The 12,808-nt window shown below is 60.0% G+C and overlaps 1 protein-coding gene across 5 annotated transcripts in view; it reads right to left on the bottom strand.

The window, feature by feature from the left end:
* The window catches only part of NDST1 (N-deacetylase and N-sulfotransferase 1), a 70,739-nt gene that overhangs the window by 26,527 nt on the left and 31,404 nt on the right, over positions 1-12,808 (bottom strand). For all 5 annotated transcript variants that reach the window (XM_075541811.1, XM_075541809.1, XM_075541813.1 and 2 more), the window contains 2 exons: positions 6,450-7,345; positions 696-1,190 (listed from right to left, as the gene is read on the bottom strand). In XM_075541811.1, the coding sequence (XP_075397926.1) occupies positions 696-1,190; positions 6,450-6,962 (1,008 nt within the window). In that variant the 5' untranslated portion in view covers positions 6,963-7,345. The remainder of the gene's footprint in view (positions 1-695; positions 1,191-6,449; positions 7,346-12,808) is intronic.

The following is a 12,808-nucleotide window of genomic DNA, read 5'->3' as shown; positions in this document are numbered from 1 at the left end:
CAGCACGCCCTGCCACAACGGCCAATGACTCGGGAGAAAAGTATCTCTCTGTATCTGTCTACAAGCCTCTTTTATCGCCTGGGACTAACATCAAAAAGGAGTCTTAGTTTGGTGCTAATATGTTTCTGACACTTGCTAATCTCAGATGAGAGAGGACAGCAGCGTGGGCCTCCGGCAGACGCTCCCTGGGGAAGTTAATCCCTGTTTTGTTTCCACAGGATTTATTGTGATGGTTGGTCTCTATTTATGGCATCTGATACTAACTTTCCACTTAGACCAGTGATGTGGTTTCTTTTGCGAGTAACTTTAAACGTGGGAGTTGATTAAAACTGTCTTTCAAAGGCTGCCTAACGACCCTGGTGCTTTAGTTACTTTCCTTCAAAAGTGACCCGTCTGCATATGAGTGCTTTGCTGTGGCTTACACACAGTTTACTGGGGGAACATGTTTTGAATTCAGAGCTCCTCCCAGCCTGCCCCTGACTGGGGGCCCCATAAGCCAGGGGAGGAGACCGCTGGAACCCAGGGGGCTTGCACCCACTCACTTGGCTCAGGAGGGACTGCCTCCACAGCCCCTCTTCCCAGTCTGCCTCAGTTTGGAAGCTCCGCTGGGGCCTGTCCCCTGGCAGAGCCACACACAGGCCTCCCCTGGATGGGCTGCACCCCTTAGGCTGCCTCCCGCATGGGGCCGGCCATACCTTCACATCGTCCACCTGCATGCGTGTGCCCTCCTTGCCCACGAAGATGTCGTCGATGTCCACCAGGATGTAGCGGTCTAGCGGCAGCGAGAGGCGCTTGCCCGTGAGGAAGGCCACGGCGTCCACGAAGACCAGCTTGTGCAGCCAGAAGCTGAGGTTGTTGCCGAACAGCACGCGCTGGATGCCGTCGTGCAGGCCCAGGTCCTGCACCACGGTGGCGTGCAGCGCAGCGTGCAGGGCGGCGTCCGCGCCCAGGTGCGGGATGGACTCGGACGAGCGCGTCTTGGCCAGCAGCACCGGCTCGTAGGTGGAATGGTTGGACTGGAACACGGTCCAGTCCTCGCCGGGCAGCACACCCTTCTCCACCTCGCTGGGCCGAGTCACGTACAGCAGGGGGGACTTGGGGTTGATGCTGCAGTCCTTCAGGCCCAGGTTCGAGTGCAGGAACAGCGGGAAGCCTTTGAGCTGCGCGCTCAGCAGGCTGTTCTCATTGGCCTGCAGCGGGGGGCGAGGGGGGGGGCAGGGGACAGAGCTGTCAGATCCACAGTTCCTTGCCACCCCAGGGTGTCAGACACCGACAGCAACGTATTCACTAACGGTCCTGCAAGGGTCACTGAGCTCCTGACTCACAGCCCCAGCCCCCAACCCACAATGCCCTCACAGATCCAACGCACTCATCCGGCCGGGCAAGCAACAGAAACACTGTGGACCCTCTCACAGCGCCACCCCACGTGGCAGCCAGCGGGCTGCGGCACTGAGGAGCGGGCCAAGTCCACTGTGAGATGAAGACCTAACCTGGGCCATGTGGCTGTGTTCTCTGACTGCTTGGCCTCAGTGGGGCAGGGGGGAGGGGCTGGCACAGGAATCTGAGTATTCTCAACCTCTCCTTCTGCCCGGCTCACATCAGCCTCTGCGGCAGGCTCCGCGTGGGTGAGGAAAGAGAGTTAGTGCCCTTGGGTGGTCTGGCCCTGGAGCCTCTTTCCCCTACCCACCCAGCAGCCGGACTGCCTGGGGATCCAGTGACTGGCCTCAGGACACTTCCTCCAGGAGAGGAAGTCACACTCAGCCACCACAGGGAGAAGACATCAGAGGGGGCATCTCTGCTGGGGTGAGCAAAGATCATGAAGATCATCGTGGCCCCTGCACAGCCTTCCCAGCCCCCATAAATCCCTAGTGCCCCAGAGGCAATGTGGAAACACTGAGGTCGGTCCCTCCCAGGAGCCCCAGGTCCCATGCTCCTCCTCCCCCCATACCCACTGTCACTTCTCCCGAGCCTCCTGCTGCCCAGCTTCCTGGGGACCTGCGGGCAGTGGCCAAGACCCTTTCTCCCTGTTCTGGGCCCACTGCCCGTCTCCCTCGTGGTCTCCCCATAGGCCTCAGAGTCAGGCTCCCATGTCCTTGCAGCCGGCGGCCTCGGGACAGGGCTCAGTTTATCCTCCTCCTTGTGCCTGTTCTGTTTTGCCTTATTGAACTAACAAGCTTGCGCTCATCTTCCAAAACCCAGCGTGGGTGTCTTCCCTGGGGCCAGATCTAAGCCTGCTGCACGCCCTGCCCGCTCAGGGCCTCTCCCCTGCCAGCCTGGCCAGCTCAAGTACAGGCGCTGCATCGGAACGCTTTGGAGCCTGACTGCCAGTGGGGGCATATGCATGAGATGGACAAGCTGGCCTTTCAAAAGAATTAAGCTGGCTTTTCAAAAGAATTAAGGAGGAGCAGACCGGCCTCCAGGACCTGGCACATGGTGCCTGTTTCACACAGGTTTCTGTGTGTTCAGTCCACAGCTGTTCCCTGTGCCAGGCAGTGTGTGAGTGGCAAGGAGACAGTGAAAAAGAGGGCCCCTTGCCTCTCGTGCCTTAAAGCCAAGCAGGGAAGAGAGAGAGAGAGAGCTCACAGGACCACACGGAAAGACACGAAACTGAGGTGGTGCGTGCTGGGCAGAGAAGGGCCCGTGTCTATGAGAGCAGATGTCCCAGACAGAGGGACTCTGGAGGTAAGGTTTAAAGAAAGAGCAACTGTCCACAAGGGGAGAGGGGAGGGGCCAAGTTCCAAGAGCAGCAAGTGCAAAGGCCCCAAGGTAGGAAAGGGCTACCCAAGGTCAAGCAGCAGAGGGAGCCGGAGGGAGAGGGAAGGAGATAGGGGGTGGAGAGGCCCAACTTCCAGCACTCAGGATTTTGTTCTCAACGCAGTGGGAAGTCATCAAAGGCCGCACCAGAGGGCTTTGCACAGAGGCGTGCCGGGGCCGTTTGCATCTTGAAAATCTCCGCCTGGCTGCCAGGTGGAGGAAAAGCAGCGAGGCGGGCGTCCGCCAGTGAACAGCAAAGTTGAGGAAGCGGGTCTGGTACCAGCCCCCTCGGAGAGCCATCCGGTGGTTGTGCACAAGGGCCCCGCCGGCTATGGGGACAGGTGGAGGCTGACATCTCAGTGAGTCTGGTGCCACCGCGAAGACCTGTGTGTGCCCAGAAGGGTGCCTTTGGCTAATCCCCTCCATACGCAAGTGCTTTTTTCTAGTTTCCAAAAAGGCTCTGCAGGGTCCCGGCGTTGTAAACCACAAAGCAGGGTCTGGGTTTGATTCCAAACACCAGGAGGGTGTGCCAGCATCCCACCCCATCCCAAGGCGGCCTCCAGTGTTGAGGCCCGATGCAGAGCACCATCCTAAGAGGTCAGGCCCCTCGCCCCACTGCCCACAACCACCCCCGAAGTCGGCGCTGGCCAAGCACGGGGGCGGTGTGAGCCAAGGTGCCTGCGGCCGATGACATTTCAGGGCCTGCCCCATCACCTGCTGCAGGCCTGGGAGGCCACACTGGACCATGGGTATGGGAGGACTCCATTTCAAAGCCCTGACCGTGACCTGACCCCCAGGTGCTGGTAACTCAGCCAATGGTCCAGCTGGGAGCCATCAAAGGAAGGAGAAAGCCAAGTCTCAGATCACCCGGCCAGCCAGCAAGGAAAGGAGCCAGCTGGGAGGGACGGACTGACGGCGAGGCTGCACTCGTAGCGCTGAGCCCACTGCAGGCCTCATCCCACTAAAGGAGAAACCCTCTCTGCCGTCCAATCCACTCAGACCCACCATGACAGCGAGAGTTTTGAGGATCTGTATTGATGAGAAGCAAGCTCTCTCTGCCAGGTCTGTCTTTCTCTCGCTGCTCCGCTGGGGGCTCTGAACAGCTGACAAGCAAACCGTTCACCCTACGGAGACTGGCCTCACCCTGCCCTGCAGAGAGGGTCTGCCTCCTGGTCCTCAGTCCGGAGCACACCAGAGGGTAAATGCTCTACCCAATCTGATCAGCAACCACTACTGCCTGCCCCGAGTCAGGCCCTCTGTCAGGAGTCCTGGTGACCACTGGTCAGCAGTTCAAAACCACCAGTCACCCCAGGGAGAAAGATGCGGCTTTCTACTCCCATAGGGAGTTACAGCCTCAGAAACCCACAGGGGCAGTTCTACCCTATGGGTCGGAACCAACTCGATGGCAACAAGTTCGGTTTTGGTGACTTTGGGTGAGGTAGGACCTGCTCTCCCCAAGGACCACAAGGAGCACCTGTTGGTCAGACATGGGACATATCCCTGTTGTCTTTGCTGAACTAAACTTGAAAAACTCACTGCCATTGGTCCAATGCCAACTCATAGCAAACCCATGCAATGACAAAACATGCCAGCTGCCCTCGCCAGCACTGCCCCTGGCGCCTCTCTTGTCTGTGCTATATCATCAACATGCCCCAGTGAGGCAGGCATTGGCTGGGACTGGCCCGCTGTAGGGACGGGGTGAGCGCCCTGCCCATGGTCATAATAGTTAGGAGAACCAGCTGACCCAGGGTCTGGATTTTAAAGTCCATGCTGTCATCCTGCCCTGGGAACCCAGGACAGGGGGGTGGGGGGACTGGAAAGTGGAAGTCACCAGATAGGAGAGTCAACAAACCCTCTCAATTTGGCAAGCTCCCTACACCCCCACAGCCCCCAGGGCACAGCACACAAAGTGTCCTGATGTCCTTGCAGTGTGACCACCAGAGGGCGCCTATTGGAGCACAGAAACCTCAGGCTCAAACCCTGCCAGGCTAAGCAAAGGCAGGAAGAGCAGGGAGACCTGGAATGGCCACGGTCCCCACACGGAGGCTTCAAGTGCTCCTGCAGGTGAGTAATGGGGCTAGAACGCCTCCAAGCACCATGATACCAACTGTGCTCACGAGCCCAGCCCAGTACCTGGGCCCCAGACACTGGGGACCCTGCAGGCTAGCTGTGTCCTCCGGAGCCAGTCAGTGGTATGCTGCAGACTGGGTGAGGCAGGGTCTGTGGAGCCAGACTGCCAGGGTTCACGCCCTGGACCTGTGCTTATTAGACACATGACCACGGCTCACCTCCCAACCCTGCCGCCTGGCCCTCCTCTCTTCAATCAGGGAGCTGCCCATCCGCCTCAGTGGAGGGTGGCAGTGTCATTTCAGGGGCCATGGGGAGAGCACAGGTGGCACTGAGTGAGCACCTGCCGACACCTGTCCTGGCGCATCTAGGGCATGGGACTTGGGACCACGCGTGCTGAAGTTCACGGTGGAAGCGGGTACAGAGTCCAGGGGAAGAGGGAAACCAGGACTTTGTGGTGCTGTAAAGCCATCAACCGGGCCAGCGTTTTCCCCAGGGTGCGCTGTGCTGCAGCCAGGTGGAGAGCAGAGCTCCCAGCCGAGGAGCAAGCATCCTCCTGGGCTAGGTGCAAAAGCACCCCCGCTACCCCTCCACCCCGAGGGCCAGCTCCAAGCTGCTGGCCGCCAGCACAGAGCAGCAGGCCATCCAGGAGAGCTGCCTCCGCCCACCCGCAGGTGGACAGCAGGGAGTGCTCGGCAGCTAAGCAACAAGGTTGGCAGTTTGAAGCTGGGCAGTGGCTCTGCGCTGTGGGAACAAGGCCTGGCACTCCGTCCCATACAGATCACAGCCGAGAAAGCCCTAGGGGCCAGTTCCCCTCGCCCACATCATGAGCCAGAATCCCCACCTGACGACAACAGGTGGGTTGGCCACCTTCTCCCACTCACACGGAGCTTCCCTAGGCCCCTCACCTCCGGGGTCTCTTTATCAGCGATCACACCAGAGCGAGTACCCACAAGCACTGCCCTGTCTGCCTTTTACTGTGCGCACTCGCCAAGAGCAGGGCCTTTGGCCACCTCATCCCTCTGTGATGCCCTGAGGAGGTGTCCACAATGGTCCCCAAAGCTCTCTTCGGCCCAGCAATCACTCACGCGAGGGATGGCAGTGACCTCAGGCCTGTGCCTCCCCTTCCCCAGGATTCTCCACAGCACCCTCTCGTCAGGGACCCCAATCCTAGCAGCGGCTCCCTGTACCTCACACAGCTCCCCACCTGCCCCCTGGGGTTACCTGCTCCCCTTTCTTCCAGTGCAAAAGGGCCCCAGATGGGAGGGGCATGGGATAGAGAGCCTACCGTGGGGTCTAATCCCTCCTCCCCCAGCCCCCACCCCTTACAGGCTGCATGGTCTCAAAGAAGCAATTGGTTTGCCTTGGCTTGCTTATCTGTAAAACGGGCACATGCGCTACCTCACCCAGGAGGCTGGCATCAGAGGTTTAGAAGCGCCTAGTAATGCAAGTCCTCGCCTACTCTGACCCCTGCCCAGGGCCTGCCCTTGCCACGTGCCCACAATCGGGGCTAGCACTCAGGAAGCACTCACAGCTCCCAGTGCTGGGCACGCACTCTGTGCCACCTGGCCTCACGCCCACTTCACAGATGAGCACCCCCGGCTCCCAGCTGCCCTCCGTCGGCGCACCTTGAAGAAGCCGATGATGCCCACGCCGTATGCCACGCAGTACTTGTCGAGAAGCTCCCGGTTCCAGGCGTCCAGGTTGACGTACTTGAGGACGTTCTCGTAGATGATGAGGGCGAAGCGGCCGCGGCCCTTGTCGGTGAGCGTGGGCATGTCCCCCTTGCCCGGCGCGATCTCCGTGCGGTACTTGAAGCGGCTGGACTCCAGGATGGCCACCACCTCCTGGCCCAGCTGTGAGTAGAGGCTCTCCACGAACACCAGCACCAGCGGGTCGGTGCGGGAAGGGGTGACTGCCTGCACGGGCTTCAGCGGTAGCAGGCGGCTGGGCGCCACGGGCGGCGGGTCCCCGCAGTCGGGCTCGGGCGCCTCGGCCGAGGGCTCCAGGCCCCGCTTCCAGCCATACAGGTAGTAGGCCGAGACAAACACGCTGAGCAGGCAGAAGAGGAACAGCAGGAACAGCACGGCCTGCGGAGACACGTGCCGACACAGCCGCCGCAAGCGTGGCACGGTGGGCATCCTGGCCCCAAGACTCGGCCACTGGACGCCAGGCCGGCCCTGGTCGCCCCACGGCCACGCGCAAGAGACGCGATGGACAAGAGTCCACTGGCCAACAAATTCACAGAGACGTGGGAAGCGAGGCCCTCGGGAGATGGGGGACGGGGAAGACGGGGCCCCGTGCCTCCCCCCAGCCAGGGGCGCAGTCCACAGGCTGGTTGCGCTCCTTCCTTGCGCTGCGCCCCTTTATGTCACCATGGCAACCCCCCTGCGTGGTCCTGCGCAGCGTGGAAGCGCCCCAGGGCGTCAGGGCCTCCTGGGAGGGCCGGGCAGCAGGCTGCAGGGTGCTGGGCGGGCCTGGGGGGCCCACATGCCGCTCACTCGCTGGGGCCCTCAGGGCTGAGCTGTGGGGAGAACAGGACAGGGTCAGAGGGAGCGGTCACGCAGGACTTAACCTTGGCAGCCCCAGATTCAAGTACTACTACTGCCCAGGCTATTGGCGGCAGGATTTGAGGTGAGCCCCTTCATCACTCCCAGCCTCAGTTTCCCCACTTGTGAAAGCAGCCAACAGCAGTGCTCATCTCAAAAGGGGTTGAGGGATTAAGAGCATACTAGGGATAATGAGTATCAACCACTTACAGCCTTATCTAGCACATGGATCAGTAAATGATACACACACACACACACACTACCGCACCCCCGCTGCCCTGAGTGGATTCAACTCACACAGCTCTTCCCAAGGATGTAAGTCTTTCAGAGAGCAGGGGCCGCATCTCTGTCCCTCAGAGTGGCTGCTGGGGCTTTTGAACGGCCAACCTTACAGTCAGCAGCAGTCCGACGCTTGCCTGACAGGCCCACCACCACTCCCTTCAATAAATGGCGGCTGCTCTTTATTATTCTTAGGTGGCCACGTGATCAGGAGGGAAGAACCTGACCCTCTGTCAAGTCCAGGGTCAGTGAAAAAGGACCCTTTGCCACAGGATGCCTGGGCGCAGTGGGCTCAAACGCAGTCACAGCTGAGGGGGTGACGCGGGACAGGGCGGGGTTTGGTTCTGTTGCACACGGGTTACCAGCAGCCCCAGCCAACCGCACCGCACAGCAGCAGAAGCATCGTCATCCCGAGCCCAGAATGAAGCCGAAACAAATCGACGCAGGAAGCACAAAGCGAGACCACACAGTCAGGCCCTGGGTCTGCAGGGACAATCTGACCTCGGCCACACCGCGGCAGGCCATTCCCATCCACAATCCCCATCTGTCTGTCTGTCTGTCAGTGTCAGCCGGAGAGAGGCTCAGAAGCAGCAGCTGGGAGGAGTCAATCCCAGGGCTCTGCAGGTGGCGCCTCAGCTGTCCGGGGAGGCCCTGGCTGAGTCACTGAACGTCCCCCGGCCTCAGTGACCTCCTGTAACACTGCCACCCTGCAGTGCGGGTCACTAAATATGCCCGTCTCAAGAGTGAGGCACAAGAAATGCTCAAGAAGCGACAGCTGTCAGTATCTGTCCCTGATGCAGCCAGGAGTCCTGCATCCCTTTCATCCATAGGGGGCCCCAGGGGCCCCTGCCAGACACAGTGCAGGGGGTGTGTGATCAAACCCAAGGAACAATGGCAGGCACCCCCCCTTGCTGGGAACCTCAGTCCACCTAGGAGATCAAGACTATCTCCCCGAGGGGAGGTTGCTAAGGCAGGCCCACACACCCACACGCAACACATCCAGGTCCGTGTTCTCTCCAAACAGCTCCGTGTGTCCTGAGGCGAAGCACAGGGAGGGCAGCCAAGCACTCCAGCGGCAGCTTTCTGAAAGATCGGCACCAGGGCCGGGGCGGGGGCCACCTGTGAAATCCCACCCAAGCCCAAGCCATGCCCAAGCCCGCTCAGCATGGCCACTCAGTGTGGGTGCGGCTCACCAGGGACCCTACCAGGCTGTTACCCCCAAGGCAGTGACCGCAGAGGGGGTCACAGATGTCTCCATGAGAACGCATGCCCCCCCCCCCCAGCCCCACTTTGGGAATCGTAATGCCGTGATGATGGAATCCGGGGGACAGCATCTCGCCGAAGACAGACACTTGCAGAACCATGAAGAGGGCTGGCCTAAAGTATTGACGGCAATGTATGTACAAGTACGCTGAATACAGATGGCAAAAGATTTGTAAGAGGCCCCCTAATAAAATGATTAATTTTTTTTAAAAAAGAAAAGAAAGAGGTATTGTCTAGGTCCTGGGCGGGAGGGCCTCGTCCTACCTCTGTGGGGGTATGCTGTGTGGCCCTGGGCACCACCTGACCCTCTCTGGGCCTCCTGCCTGTTAAAAGGGCTGGGCCAGATGCTCACTGGGGCAGGCTCACCGCCTATACACCACCACCCGGCTCCTGCTCAGTGCCACTCCCACGGTGAACAGAGCAGCCAAGCAAACGAGTACCTACAATGAAGGGTGACCAGGGCAGCCGTGGGGAGGGGAGGAGATGAGGGTGGGCTTTCTGGGCTGGCCAGACTGGGAGGGCTGGCCCCAAGGAGGGAGATAGAGGCGCACTCAAGCTCAGTGGGGACTTGCTGCCATTCTGGCCGAGCTTGAGGTCCTGTGTACACACACACAGGGTGAATTCTCATCCCTTTTCCTCAGATGAGGGCAGCCCTCTGCCTGTGCCCACGCCCAAGCCCTACCTTTGCACAGGACCAGGACAGCAGTGCTGTGGTGGGAGGTGGGAAGTCCCTGAGGGTGTCCTGCCCCCTGCAGCCACAGGGCCCCACGGAAGAGACGCCCAGAGCAGAGCAGGCCAGCACCTCCCCTGCCAAGGCCTGAGCGCAGGGCTGTGGCCTCCGGGGCGGTACCAGCTTTTTAATGAAGCAGCCGGCAGAGGCTCCCAGGCACTGGGGGTCGTGGACCGCTCCGGGAATCTGGCAATGCGCTCCCTTAAGAAAATATGCACAGATGCTGGGAAGTGTAGCAGGCTTCCAGAAGTCCAGGCCCTGCCTCCTCCCGCCAACAAGCACATCCACGGGCCCACAGAGCACTGAAAGTAGCACCGGCTTCTCAAAGGACCGGCGGAGGGAGCTGCCTGCAAAGAAGCCAGCCAGTGCTCCCCAGAGGCGAGGATGGGCAGACTTCGTCTCAGGGACTTTGGGCATGTTGTCCAGGAGAGACCAGTGCCTGGAGAAGGACAGCGTGCTTGGTAAAGAGGAAGGCCCTCAATGAGATGGACTGACACCACAGCTGCAGTCACGGGCTCCGGCCAGGGCGCGGCTGTGAGGCTGGCGCAGGACCGGGCAGTGTTCCCTTCTGTGTGCGCGCATCGCCATGGCACCCACCACTACGGAGTCTAATGGTTACGAGGCAGACCGTGGCCTGACAGTGTGGGTTCAAACTCACACGCCACCACAGCAGTTTGGCCAGGGACAGAACTTCTCCGTGCTCCAGCCGGTCGATAGGGCCATCTTCCACACTGCGCAAGGCAGACCCAGAATCGGGCCCGGTCCACAGGGGTGCTACCTAAGGGCCACCCGCTTAGGTATCAGACACAAACCAGTCACCTTCCGGTCGACTGTGAGTCGTGGCAACCTCATTGTGGGAGAGCCATGCTCTCCCCGGGGCCTGCAGTGGCCGGGTTTTCGTGCCAGGCTTTCTTCCAGGAGCCCCTCTGGGTGAATGGGAACCCCCCACCACCACCATTCAGGGGCTTATGTCGAGGTGGGAGGACAGTTGCACAGCTCGGAGGGCGTAACCAATGCCAGTGAGCACAGAGGAGCTGGGGCTGGGCTTTCTTCCTGCGGGGTTTCTGGGCTCCCAAAGTCCGTGGGAAACCCCCATGAACTTTTCATTCCATTGCATTCCTTGTAAATGCTCAACAACAACAAAGTAAAATAAGTTACGCAACAAACTGAAAATCGTGGGCCAGAGAAGGGGCAGAGGGATCGGGGGGTGGGGGGGGTGGGCCATGTTGTCCCTGTCCCAAGGAAGGCACCAGCAGCTGCTGTGTAAACAAAGTGCTGACCACCCAGCTTGCTGGCAAGGGGCCCCCAGCACTGCCCACTGCTGCCGGGCCCTCCTCCTCACCTGCATGCCAGAGACCCTGGGACAGAGAACTGAGGGGTTTTTAGTTGCCCTAGATCCGAGACCACCCAAGCTCCCTCCCTCCTCCCCCCAACCCTGCCTCTTTGCTGACATCAACAGGTCCCTGTGGACATCAACACCACCAGTTTCTCTATATTCAGGCCTGGGCCTGGCCTCACCCAGCCAGACACCAAACTAATGTAGTCCCGCCTCACCCCAGGCTGCCAATGAAGTTCCCATGGCCTGGAATGCCTCCCATGCCCCTGGGACACTGACGCATCCTTCGAAAGCCCTCTGCAGTCAATCGGGCACCACCCCGGGCCCTGCCCCGGCTCTCACCCCTCAGCAAGGACCCTGTGCACCCAAACAGAATGCAGATGTGCACTCCTGCACCGGTCAGTTTGGGTTTTGTTTGTTTTTTTAATTTGGGATTAGTTATCAAGATTTTAAAATCAGGAGACTTTATGTAAAATGCAGAACTTCTAAGTTCTCTTTAAAAAGGTCCTGGTCCAGGGACCCTGGGGATATCCTCTCTGGCCACACACAGCGGCTCCTGCCGTGGCTATCCTCAGATGGGCCTGGGGTTGGGTCCACAGAGCCTCCTCCTTCCCACACGACTCCCTGCCCAGCCACGCAGAAAGTCTGGATGCTCAGGTGCAGGGCTCTGCCCATGAGAGCCTGCGGCCGGAGGGCTGGGTCATGGCGCGCTGACCTGCTGCCACCCGTCAGCGCTGCATTTCCGCGGCGCCTCTCCCCAGGCGTCTGGGCGTCCCTCAGGAGATAGAACAAGCAGCTGTTATTACCCCGGTTTACAGATAAGGAGACTCAGACTCCCATGTGGCAGGGACTGGCCACAGTCGCATAAGGGACAACTGGTCTTGGTAGAAGCACTAGTTTGCTTCTTGACGTCCGATTTGGCCTTTCCCCTCCGAGATGCCCAGCAGACTCACCACCATTCAGACTACTGGTGGGCACTGCGATTGTTGCAGTGCCATACGCAGCCTTTACTACCAGCCTGGCCCAGTGAGGGCGTACTCGTTGGGCCGCTAACTGCTAGGTCAGCATTTCAAAACCACCAGCCAGCTCCGCAGGAGAAAGACCAGGCTTTCTGGTCCCAGGAAGAGTGACAGTATTGGAAACCCACAGGGGCAGTCCTACCCTGTCCTCTAGGGCCACTCTGAGTCAGCACTGACTCAACGGCAGTTTGCTTTTTGGTTTGGGGGGACCTGGTTAAGCACTTTCTTCTATCAACTCGTTTAATCCTGACAACCAATCCTGTCGTCATCCACGTTTACAGTTGAGGAACAAAGAGGCTCAGAGAGGGCCAGTCGCTTGCCCCAAATCACACAGCTAGGCAGAGCCCAGACCCCGATGAGAGGTGCAGCTCCTGAGTCTACAGGGGATCCCCAGTGGGGGTTGGGAGAGAAGGTGGGACCCCAGCCTGTGCCCCTCGTGGAGCCCTAGCCAAGGGGCGGAGGGTAAGGAATGAGATGCTCTAGTTGCTAGGCAGAGGCCTTGGCAACACAGCACTTCTGGGAACCACGGCAGTAATGCCGTGCTCACTGCTCTGGAGGTCAAAGCCACTCTCTAGCCCAGCCCCACCTGAAAGTGCTCTGGTCCTTCTCAGGGCCCCTAGAGGCAAGGGGTCAGGGGGACAAGGGTCTGTGTGGAGAGTACGCTGTCTCCAAATGGGGGCCAGGTGAGGGGCCCAAGTTGGGCGCTGATCCATGGCTTCAAAAGGGAGACCCAGAGCTCCCCGGAGGAGGCACAGAGACGGCTCCCTGGCTCCCGCGGTGGCGTGCATGTACACAAAGGCCCGAGAGGGAC

Source organism: Tenrec ecaudatus, chromosome 2 (genome assembly GCF_050624435.1).
Source record: "Tenrec ecaudatus isolate mTenEca1 chromosome 2, mTenEca1.hap1, whole genome shotgun sequence".
Lineage (NCBI taxonomy): Eukaryota > Metazoa > Chordata > Mammalia > Afrosoricida > Tenrecidae > Tenrec > Tenrec ecaudatus.
Note: the sequence above shows the minus strand (reverse complement) of the source record. Positions and strands in the feature narration are given on the sequence as shown.